At 35.5% G+C, this 13,158-nt stretch overlaps 1 protein-coding gene across 1 annotated transcript in view; it reads right to left on the bottom strand.

Moving 5' to 3' along the window:
• Window positions 1–5,000: 5,000 nt before the first annotated feature.
• The window catches only part of LOC145662885 (uncharacterized), a 43,357-nt gene continuing 35,199 nt past the window's right edge, over window positions 5,001–13,158 (bottom strand). Inside the window, exons 6-7 of the mRNA XM_081728849.1 lie at window positions 11,228–11,417; window positions 5,001–5,308 (exon numbers count right to left, since the gene is read on the bottom strand). Of these exons, the coding sequence (XP_081584975.1) occupies window positions 5,149–5,308; window positions 11,228–11,417 (350 nt within the window). The 3' untranslated portion in view covers window positions 5,001–5,148. The remainder of the gene's footprint in view (window positions 5,309–11,227; window positions 11,418–13,158) is intronic.

Below are 13,158 nucleotides of genomic sequence, written 5' to 3'. Positions count from 1 at the left end.
GTCTTTCAAGTGTTATTTAAGTTTGGGAAATAAGTACACGTAATAGTTAGACGGACCTAAATCTGCGGAATAAGAATGATGATCTAGACATTGAAATCCTAGATTATGCAATGTCAGTTATGTTCGCAGGGGCTTGATGGACAGGTGTATTCTCCTGAAGGAACAGAATTCCTTTCTTTTCATTTTCCGCAGCGTTGAACTTTGAATTTTTCTTTCAGTTTTGTAAGTAATGTAGAGATTCTGGATTAAATATCTGACCATTGAGGAGGTAGTCTACCACTCCATACTTATACCAGAAGAATGTTCCAAACAGTTTCTCAACCTACTTCTGTGTCTTGAACTTCTTGGGGCGATGGAGAAATGAGTGCAACTACTCCATTGACTGTTGTTCCGATTCAGGATCATAGTGGTACAATCATATTTCATCTATGGTTACTATTCGTCAGCGAAATTGATCAGCATTACGGTCAAATTGGAAGAATACTTCTCTTAATGCCGTTACCCTTTTATTCTCCTGACATATATTTTGGGAACCCATTATGCCGAGAACTTGCGCATACCCAAGCCATTCTGAATTATGCTACCGACGAGTTCCAAAGAAATGCCCAGAATCCCTGACACAAGTTTTGCTGAGAAGGTAAAAACTGAGAAAGCGGGGTGCAGACCTCAGACTATAATAAATATAAATAGCTTAAATTATTTTTGTTACACAAAAACTGGGGTGGCATAGGCCCTCCGGCCCAGGGCTATATCCACCACTGGCTGAAATGCAGCAATTTTCAAGAATAATGTCACAAATTGCATCCATGATTCCAGGAAGAGTCATTGCTTTTAATCATCCTGGATGTAAAGCATAATTTGTTGAGGAATTGCTACGTTTATACTAAGCCACTTACTTCTTCACAACTATATATAACGGAGGAGAGTCCCGTGGTGTTTCACTGATTTCCTAATTAATTTACTTCGGTGACCTTCCTTGGTGGAACAAAAATGTTATAACAGTAAGGATCTGGATGTTCGTGAAATTATCTGTTTGGGCACACACAATCACTTCAGAGGCCTGAGAAACAATAAGAATTTCATTATTAATATGAAAATTTATATTTGTACATACAGAGATATGTTTTTCTAAACTACGGTTTCATTTTTCTACCTAGTACCTACACTCCTTCTGGATTGGACTACGACATTTTCAGCAGCACCTCGTAAATTCTCTCTCTGGCTCTCTCTCTCTCTCTCTCTACATACACACACACACACACACACACACACACACACATATATATATATATATATATATATATATATATATATATATATATATATATATATATATATATATATATATATATATATATATAGAGAGAGAGAGAGAGAGAGAGAGAGAGAGCGAGAGATACGTAGCATATAGACGAATGTGTTACTTGTAGCATACGCGAAAGTAATTCAATTTATGTTTAGGCTTCAAAAGTTTCATTGAAAAATATTTCATGTGCAGACGTTACTTATTTGTTAGTTACAAATTTTATTTGAAATAAGTTTAATTTATAATCATATAAATCTAACATAAAAACACAACGAAATACACAATGTAATGTAAAATAAGTCAAACGTAAAAAATATGTCATTTTTGGTATGGCAAATAGCCGCCCCCCGAAAATGTATCTGCCCCTCCTTTGCCCCCCTAAGAACTTAAAGCTGGCGTCGTCACTGTAACAATTAAGTATGGAGTTCTTGCATACTATTCATTGTTGGAGGAAAAATTTCTTCTTTTACTTTCTTTTCTCCACATCAAAGGATTACACCGAAAAGTTTACAGAAATGAAAATAAGCTTTTCATTGTTGCATTGTTATATTCTCAATGATTTTGCATTGTAAATATTGGCTTTAAAAAATATTAACACAGTATGTTAAACTTTCAGTTAAAGAGAATTTTCCAAGAATTGTGCTATATATTTTAAATTATGCTTTATGCTTTATTTTCTAAAATTATGCTTTTAAAACTAGTTTCCCAATGTGAGTGCATTTTGGCGTTCACCCAGTGTCGTGACCATAGTGCTCTCAAACGGGTCGGGTCAGTTCGGGTCGGGTTGGGTCAACTCGGGTCGGGTTGTCGGGTCGGGTCAGTCGGGTCAGTTCGGGTCGGGTTGTCGGGTCAGGCTACTCGGGTCGGGTTGTCGGGTCGGGTCAGTCGGGTCAGCTCGGGTCGGGTTGTCGGGTCGGGTTGTCGTGTCGGGTCAATCGGGTCAGCTCGGGTCGGGTTGTCGGGTCGTGTCAATCGGGTCGGGTCGGGTCAATCGGGTCAGCTCGGGTCGGGTTATCGTGTCAGGTCAATCAGATCGGATGACGGTTCGGGTCAGTCGGGTCGGGTCATCGGGTCGGGTCAGTCAATTCGGGTCACGGGTCGGGTCGGGTCGGTCTTCAACCCGACCCGACCCGACCCGTTGAGAGCACTACTGTGTATGTCAAAAAACCACTTACTGATAATAGGAAACATGATAGCATTCTAGTTGTTGACGTATTTCATTTCAAAGCGGCCTTTAATGACATTCTTATTCAAAGTGTTCCTGACTTTACTGGAATTCGTGGTGTATGTTTGGAAAGAGGAGGTGTACCAGAAGTTCCTCACAAAATGTCTTCAACTCTTTTTCGCCAATTTTGAAACGCGGAGTGCGATTACAAGCCTTGCAAAATGCATATGACGGTGCTCTACAGACCCCAGATCAGTTGCTACCGGTTAAGAAAGAGAAATGTGATTATGTACATTTGCTGCTGGAACATATATCTCTGCCAGAACGGACTACATTTTACAATGCAATGGTATCTGCTAGAGATGTTAATGGTGATGTAGAATGAATATACAAATGGCTGTTAAAAATAAAGTTCGTAGCTATGTCTCGTATTACTTATCTATTTTTTTTTTTTTATTATTGTGGCATCTGTGTTAACAGTGAGGGACAGAAGATGTTAAGTACACTGACTGACCAACTTTTCACTCGTTTCATAAGAAAAGTTAAGTCAAGGTTTCAAATTTTGGTCACAAACATTCTCCTTACCTTATACGCATCTGGTACTGTAATACAACCAGGGGTAAAAGTGAGGGAAACGCGGGGGGCGCTGTTTCCCAACCTCCAAACAATATGCACGGTGTCACCCCAGTTCCAAAAAAAAAAAAAAAAAAAAAAAAATACTATAGACAAAGATAGACAGGGGGATGGCGTGACGTCATATCGCTACCACTGTCCCTCTACCTTTTCAGATCCATTTTTACCCCTGAATACAATGTCACACCAATCGAAACGAACCAACATACGAAATTTCAGTTCATTGTATTTATATATTGGTATTTCGACGCAGTTCTATAAACTTCAAAGCGCACTCCTGTAAAATCTAGCAATAATGACTTAGCAACTTCTGATTCTGAGTGCGTCAATTGATTTTTTTATGAAATATCAATATGAAATTTTTACACTGAAATGAGTTTTTTCACGCAAAACTTACAGGTTACAACTACCTCCATTCTGTTGACTTCTTTAAAAACCACAAAGGGCGTTCAATAAGTTTGCACAGATAGGTTTAATATATTTATTAGTTGCAATATGATTATGAAATTTTAAGCCAACATATTTTGATCCTTTGGCTTAAAAAATAGTAGTAATTGTTGTTTCCTATTGTTCACAGGTAAACCACAATGGACACTGAAGTAGGCATCACGACCTGACAACGGTCGATAATGGAATTCCTGTTCAAAACCGTTGATGAATCAGCCACATCAATTCATAGAAAATTGCTTACTGTTCATGGGGAACACACATTGAACCGCGCCAGTATCCAACGTTGGTTAGACTTTCCAGATCAGGCCAGAAAATTATGACCTACTTTCTCTGGGATCAGTTCGGTATCATTTTCATAGGCTTATTGGAACATTGATCCAGAATTAACAAAGAGCGTTATTGTTTATTATTGGATAAGGTACTACCTGCTTTCCAGACCAATATACCGGAGCTGCAAGGTAAGGTTATCAAATTCCATCAAATCAATGCCAAGCCTCATACTCATAATGACACAGCTGAAAATTATGAAAATGAAATGGAAAGTCATCTTTCAGGCTTCCTATAGACTGGACTTGGCTCCTTCGATTTTTTTTCCTGTTTGATTGTCTGAAGACCCACCTGCGGGAAAAAACATTTGATAGTGACAAGGCCCTCATTACTTGTATGAAAGAATGGTGTAAAAGTCAGACACCTGAATTTTACCAAAGTACATTCAAGGTATGGAAAGAACGTTGGACGAGATGTGTTAAAGCAGGTGGATGTTACATTGAGTGACATAGTCTTGTAGCCAAAGGATCAACGTATGTTCACCTAAAATTTCATCATTATATTGCAACTAATAACGATCTGTGCAAAACCTACTGAATGCCCTTTTTATTATACACAAGCCAATGTATTTTCCTTGTCTTTGGTTTTCAAATAATTATCGTCTTATAATTTTGCGCAATATAGCACAAACATAAATAATCTATAATAAATTCCACCAACTAAACAAATATCACTTGAACTAAATGAGATAAGTAGACCTCCAGTTGTCTCGAGCCATTTCTTTCCTCTCTAACCATTCGCAACTTGGTTCGTGGCATTATTAGTATTTATAGTTCACTCTCAAAGCTCGGACAACAGCAAAGCTACAAGTGACTGATTACGATGCTTTGTAGAAATAAAAGTAGCCCGATTTGAGCGCAGTTTTACACTCAAACTTACGTATATTTAGAGCTAAACTCAACTCACGCTCACATTTTTTAAATCGAGCTGGCTTATGATAGAAATCTCGAAAATGAGCTAGCTCAAATCAGGTTGTTTATTTAAAACTCTCACTATAACACAGAATACTGCAATTGCAATGCAAAATTGATGTGCAACATTTCAAAACGTTACAAACTTAGTCAGAAGTATTAACAAATCTGAATGCAACCATTTCACCTTAGAATGATACACTTGATCTAAACTTTGTTTTCTTACTTTATTTACTAGAAGAAATTTCATATACAATATATTTACGTCATTATCTGAATAACGTAAAACAAGAAATACAAAAAATAAATTTTGTTCCATTTAGGAAGACTAACGCCAAATTAAACGAAAACTGATATCATACTTGTTCTTCCAACGCAGGACACTTTATAGAATTGAGAATGGCGTTGACTTTGAGCTCTCCGCAAGTTAGTATCCGGACATCTCGCTCTGGTTGCTCGTAGTACGTCTTTTCAGCTTCAATTATGGAAAGTATATCCATTCCTTCTACAACACGTCTGGAAAGGTAATAATACTTGTTACCAGAAAGTATTAAAACATTTAATTGTATTAGAACTAAATAAAGAAGCAAAGTACTCTTTGCACAGACCTGTCAGAAACTCTAGATGATCTTTCAGGTTTAAAGTCCCTAATTGTGAGCCTAGCTCGTTTCCAATTCCCACAGATCTGTTCAAAGGGAAATGTGTTTTCCCTTCAATTTGTGAAAAAGTAAAACACGTTCATTCTGAATATTCAACAACTTTGTCTTGCTTCTATATCTTTTGATTCTTGGAGTCGGATCCCATGTTAAGCTGTAGGTGTATGTCACATATAACCTTGCTATTGAAAGGGACGCTAAACTCAAAATCAAATCAATCAAATTACTTTTGCATGATTCGTTGTCTGATAGAACACACAAATCGAATACGGCATATTAATATCAAAGTGTCCACATGAGTGAGTCAGGATTATTAGCTGCATTAGAGTTTAACGTCTCTTTCAGCATCGAGGCAATATGAGACTGAGAACTATAGTTTAATCTGGAATCTGAATTACAGAAGCTCCTGCAGGAAATCGAATCATGTTCTACTGCACCGCAGACGTATGCTATCCACATAGGCACGAGGAAGCTCATTGAAACTGAATTATAGTGTACTCTTATTACACCTAAATATCCACGAGGAAAATGCTTTAAGCTTTTCTTGAATTTATAAAACGCATTAGCAAAAGGCAACAGGAGAACTGACTGGTACTATCAAATAGTATAATTTGATTCATGGTCCTGTGAATGAACCTTTCTATTTAGTGTATATTCCCCTGAACTGTATGTGACTTAAGTCTATCTCAACTCTGACCTAACGTACCTCATTGAGCATTCTGTAAGGGCAAGAAATAAGCAGCATGGAAAGATGTGTATGTTTAGGCCATATCTCAGAATTCTTCTGATGTGACTAAGGAAAAACTCCTCAACTAAAATGACTCACCTACGAAAATGTTTTTTAATGATGTATGGACTTTCATCAAGATCCAGCCACTGTGTTAACTGCATATAATAATTGTGGCAGATCCATTTCTCATCAAAGGTGACAATCTAATGCAGGAAAGTTTCCCGCTTAAACTTTACACTTAGAGAACTACATACCTCTGGATGGCGATTCTTATTGGGCGGTATCAACTCATGTGACATCCATGAGTCTGACTTTTTTACCTTTTACCTTATCAATTGCACGGAGTCGCCGAACGACAATGGTATGATGCTTGCATAACTCGTCTGCAAGGGCAGAAACAGTTTCCCAAAGATGTGCTTCCACGTCATTCCCGAGAAGCTCATCTAAACATGAAATTGATTGGTCCCTGCAGGGCACATTTTGAAGTACGAATTTTGATGAACCAACAAAAAAATAAGCTTTCATTCGCCATTCATGCCCCAAATGCACTGTTATTATTATTATTATTATTATTATTATTATTATTATTATTATTATTATTATTATTATTATTATTATTATTATTATTATTATTATTATTATTATTATTATTATTGGCGGCTTGCTGTGCAGAATGTTTCAGTTTGAATTCGTAAAGAAAAATCACCTACACCTGTGTGTTCTCCATGTTACACTTTCCTACGATCACTAGAACTATGGTACTAGAACAAATAATTATAATATCGTTCAACTACTTGTACACAGTGATGCTATTCAGTCGGCTCGTACCGGTTCGCTAGAACCGGTTGTTAAAACATTTCGAGTTCGCAGAACCATTTGTTATACCAAGTCGAATTTACGCATACATGCAGCTGGAAGGGAGAGATTGTTTGGATACAAATTGTTCCCTTTGCTCTGTACATACCAGAAGATTAATGGCGGGGTGGGGAACGGTAAATTTCATTTTTAAGTGTGTTTGTTTTTAAAAATTCTTATATCTATAGGGTTAAACATATGATCTCTTAGACCAAGGTATAAGCGTTTATTCCTTAATCTCAAATGCTGAGATATCAAGAATGAGAATTGAGGTTATATGAGTGAAGTGGTGAGCATTATTTGTATTTGAAACACATATATACCATTATCAGCAATTGTCAACCCATTGCTGGATGAAGATTTTCCCAATACTTTTGGACAATCAACTAACTTGGATAATTCATTTTCAATATATTCGCAATGCTACATAAGTTCATCACAACACCTTGTATTAGGATGCTGTGTAGGTCTCTGTTTGTCACTTGTGGTATTCAGTAAAAACTTTGGTTTTGTCTACCTTGTTATGATTTGTTTCCTAATAGAATTATATCTATCTACTACTCTATGTATATACACAGGGTGTTTCAAAACAACACAGACAACGTTTGGGAGATGATTCCTGACAGCAAGATAACACAAAAAGTATAGACCAACCTGGGTGCACAAATGCTTCCTTTCGGAGTTATAGACTGCCAAAAACATGAAAAAATGAACGTTAAAGGTTCATAGCTCTAAAACTATGGGAACTACCATAGTTGGGTCAAGATTTCACTTAGGAACTAATATGTGCGCTATCCAAAAATACATGTTTCCGAATCCTAAGATACTCACGCAACAATTTTATAGAGGGTATTTGGTTACAGGCATAAATTTGAAGTACTCACCAACTACATCTACAAAAATTGTTGCGGAAGTGCCGCAGGATTCTGAAACTTGGATATTTGGAAAGGCCACATACTAGTTCCTATGTGAAGTCTTGCGCCGACAATGATAGGTCCCATAGTTTTGAAGCTATGGACCTTTAAAGTTCATTTTTTCATGTTTTCGGCAGCATACAACTCTGAAAGCAAGCATTTGTGCACTCAGGTTGGTCTATACTTTTTATCTTACCGTGCTGTCAGAAATCACCTCCCAAATGTTGTCGTGTTGTTTTAAAACACCCTGCATACATATATATCAGCGTTTTTATTTAAACGGTATCGCATCGTAGTTTGCTACACAAAATCCTGGAAATGCGATACAAACGAAAAATTGTGTCGCAAAATGCGATGCATCTACAGTATGATCATAATTTATTACCGAAGTGGCCTTTCCTTTATGACAGAATGGTTCGCTTTCGATCTTACATACGGTACAGTTAAAGCTCAGTTATTAATCTTCTTGGAAACCCGACGTTTATCTTTAGGTGCTTGTTGGCTGTCAAGAACACAATCTACTACTGACTACAAATCAAATTATTGGAAACAGATCGTAGAACTGATGACAGAGACCATATTCTCTTCCACACTTTACTCTATTTGTAAAGAAAGTGGCTCAATCGACTCTCCAAATCCAAGACTCGAGCTTACGTTTCAAAACTAGATTACTAGCTGAAATACGGGACCTTAGCAATACTCTTTCCTGTCTTCCTATATATATATATATATATATATATATATATATATATATATATATATATATATATATATATATATATATATATATATATATATATATATTTGTTACATACTATTGACCTAGAAATATATAGATATATCTGTTTTGCTTCGCTCGCTTATTTTACATTGAAGTTACGGTGAAAAATAGTGTTCGGTAAAATGTTTAAAATATGAAAAATGAATTGGACCCGAGTAGGTGTTGGTTAGAATTAGGAACTGAATTTTGTGTGAAATAAGTTATTTTGTTTTATCGTAAAAAATGAACTTGACTTCGTGGTGTATAATTGCAATTACCCGTTTCTTCAAGTCATTACGAATTAAAGGAAAATGTATATGGACACTTTCGGAAACAGTTACCAGCTTTAACAATCTATAAAATGTCAAAGTTAAAACTTTTAAAAAATATAATTGCTGTTACTTTTCCTTTACTTGAATTTTTATTATCATACTTCTTTGTGAAGTATAGAAAATGTTTACTATTTCACTGTATGAAATAATACCGGTAATAATATTTTTCCTTTTAGCCGAGAGTGCGATACAAAACTTCAAAATTGCGATGCAAATTAATTTGCTAAGCAAAAGTGAAAATCTTAAAAAAAAAAAAAAAAAAAAGTTGTTATATATATATAACCGGTTGTTAAAAAATTAGAATAGCACCACTGCTTGTACAGGTAGAACCAGTGTGCAGTAGGTCACTTCTACACATTTAGAAGTTTCCATATACTGTGACCTGATTGATATTCTCCGTGCTAAGATTAATTGAAAATGGGGGGAATTTTTTAGGGATGGAAAAGACATTAGTATTTAGCATAAATCGAATAGAGAATTAAGAAGAGAAAGAAGCTGTAAAAATCGTTTAAGTTTCTTTTGTTGTAAGCGAGCCGTCATTATGTAGGACGTGTATAATTGCTTTTAAATTAATCATCTTCAGGTTTACGCACATGCTAATGATGCATAGGGAAAATGACGATGAACAAACATAAAATTATTAAGACTATAACTTGTTTTGTAGAATTGGGATTATTACTGTGAAACGGTATAATGTTCATTAATGTGGTCAAGTCAGTAGTGGCAATCCGTACTTATTATGTTTCTGAGTGTCACGTTTACATGATCGCAATCCTTATTTGTAAATTATTATTATTACTAATTCTGTATGTTTTTAATCGGCATACATAACAGTGGTTTCTAGCAAGCAATCGGGTAAATCTTTGATATTTATCAGGAAAAGAAAGAGACCAATTACGCTATCCAGCGACACTCCTGTTAGTATGTTAACATAATGCTTGACTGTTTATTTTGTAAGCACACTATCTGCTTCCTACTCTCCAAATAGAATTTCATCAGTAATAGTTCAGTTTCTTTCCCCTCACACTGAGAAAAAAAAACTGTAAGTGGCGTATTTAAAAAGATAGGTTACGTGCGTAATTCCTGTAGTTTTTGGACTTAGCGTACACCAGACGTATAACTAAAAACGCATGTTTTATAATACTTTCTGTATGAGTGTTCCATCTATACGTACTCTCCGTATGAAACAATGTAGGCGGTCAGGACCACACATACAAATGGACGTATATTACATATAGCTGACGAAAGTAACATAAGTATATGTATGTAATATACGGAAAACTGTTATATGTCAGACATCCTGCAACGGCATGATGTAACATCTAAGGGTAGAGCCTATGTAGCATACGGATAACGTATGCTCCGTACTGATTTCTATAGTAAGCAAGAGGATACCGTATATTTGTATATACAATATACCGCTGTCCGAAGAACGGATTTTTCTCTGTGCATATTATTTTAATTTTCCTATCAGTATTACATGTGTAAGAGTTCTAAATGCCTTTCCTAAATCAAGTAATGCTCTGCAAGCAAATGAACCGTTTTCAAAGGAACCAACTCTTTCAGCCATAACTTGTTCAAAGCTTTGATTGTGGACGTACCTTTCAGTAGTGTACATAATCAATTAAATTTTTAATGTCAGGTATTTTATATTAGGTTAACTGCAGTGTCCAATAATATTTTAATAATTTGGTATAAGAGATACTGATCTTTAGTTATGAGGGCAGACTTTGTCCTGTTTTTTATGTACCAGAATTAAGGAATATATCTGTTTTTCTCCCTTTAGGAGCGGAATTTTCGAAATTATTTTAACTCTTATTCCCTTATTTATATGAAGAGTTTATCTGTCAAGTTCCATCCCCCTAACTTCAGAGATTCATCAGATTGCAGACTGCAATCATCAGACTGCAATCTTGGCAGAAAATTTGAACTTCTTTTTTACCCCTCTTATTGAATGTGTTTCAAAAAGTCATTTCTCATCTTATTTCGTGACAAGGAGAGAATTGTACCCAAATTTCACGTTTCTAAGTATATTAATATGACTTAGGCGATGATGGATCGGTCACTTCTACTCTTTTATATAATAATATAGGTGAACTATCAGTAGAATCTAGAATGTCGCTAGAGACCAATAATTTCATATTTAATTTATCTAACAAATATATGAAAAATATAGTATAATAATTACCCGAAAGCTACGTATCTAGTGTCCATCCACGGTGATTTCTTCAATGTGATATAAAACATTGAAGAGTTCGTATGCCTTCCTTCATTGGACATACCGATAACCCCAGCCTTGTCATGTTTAATAGCAAAACATTCATCTTCGAATGTAGGACCATAGATGGATCTTGCTCGGTAGTTTATGTCGTACAAATCTGAAATTAACAGAAGATCAAGAAACATCATAACCACTCATGATGTAATGATAACATGGTTCGTCCAAATGCAGCAATTTGTCAAAATCAGATAGTAGTACATTCCAATGTATAAATACTGAAGTAAATAAATAAATAAAATGTTCGCTTACTTGTTTCAGGCTTGAATAAATCATAATCTACATGTTGACCGCTAATATATGTTCCTTCAAATATATGTAAGTGGAATTACTGGAAAATTTTGGTAATTTGTTAAAAATTTTGATAAAGGTGCTTTCTCAACTTTTTATTCTCTTGCACCTACCTATAATGGACCTACTGTATATATCATTGACATACATCATGTCTTGTCTTGTTCTAACATTTGGAATTTCAATTAAAAGTTTCGCACTATGTAAGTGCTGAACAATTTTATATTTTTGTTTCATACTACTATTTTTGTTGTTGTACTTGTGCCCAAATTTTGTAGTAGAGTCCGATTAAGTAGCATTTGTCTATGTTTCAATAAACTAAATGTTAACAATATTTTCTATTATTCATAAGGTAAAATTGTATCTAGTGTTAAAACAAGTGTTTTTGTCAGTGGCGGATCTAGAAGGTAAAAACTAGGGGGCAGCCAGATCCCCGACTATGATAGGTATATCACGATTTTACTATTAACTTACAAAAATATACAAATAATAGCTTCAATTAGGCTATTTTCGTCAGTCAAAAAACTGAGGCCCTGGTCTAGATCCACCACTGGTTTTGGTAAACCTTTTTTTTGTATTATATAATAACAATAGTAGGTTGTCTAAACAGTATTAAGCCTTTGAAGGTTAAAATTGAGAATTAATTTATTGTATTTGAAAGTAATATTATAAAATCTTTATGTACTAATTTATTTGGTGATCTGCCGTTTTTTCCAGCAACACATAATTTCGTCACTACAGATCTTCTGTGGTTTTTGATCAAAGAAATTGTGACACGTGTTTCTCACAGGTATCTTTTGTAACTAACTTAACACCATTCAATGAGTCCTGCGGAGATCAAAACAAATAACAGTCTGACAGTGCCAGTTGATGACTGCACGATGGATGCATTTAAAAAATTCCAACCGTGTTCTCTCAATTTCTGACGGGTCGTTAAAGATGTATGCAGTGTATATTATCAGTGTGGTATACAACATCCTTTAAGTTGAGCTGTTCTTGGTCATTTCTTTTTGAATTGGCACTCGTAGTCGCACTAATTGTCGATAGTAGAGGTCCGAGTCTACCGTTCTTCCCGGCGGCAGCAGCTAAAGATACACAACGCATTTCCAATATCACCAAAAGTGGAGAATAATCTTCGTGGACGTAAGTATGGGCTTTGTCACAAAATGTTGAGCATCTCCTGCGATCCTTTTAGCACATTGTTATCGCAGGTTATCCACTTTTCATTACTCGTGATCGTTACGTTATCTGTAGATGTTTTCATACACTAATTCGATGTAGTATATGTTTATTTGGCACGCAAACGTCGAGCTTTTTTTGCAGTCAGTTCTCTCTAAATGATTTAACACTGCTTCGTGATTGATGTTTAAGTCATTGACGATATCATGACTGCTTACATTGCAGTCTTGCTCAACTTTTGCCAGCTTATCATCCGTTTTTTTCTGATTGTTTGTCCACTGCAAGGAACATCTTGTACATGAAAAAATTTCCAAGATGAAAACGACTGAACCATCTTTAGACTGCTGATTTTGGTAACATTTTGCTCATAA

Source organism: Thermobia domestica, chromosome 10, assembly GCF_964235325.1.
Source record: "Thermobia domestica chromosome 10, izTheDome1.hap1.1, whole genome shotgun sequence".
In the NCBI taxonomy this organism is placed as follows: Eukaryota; Metazoa; Arthropoda; class Insecta; order Zygentoma; family Lepismatidae; genus Thermobia; species Thermobia domestica.
The sequence above is the reverse complement of the archived record's forward strand: the minus strand, read 5'-3'. Positions and strand labels throughout refer to the sequence as shown.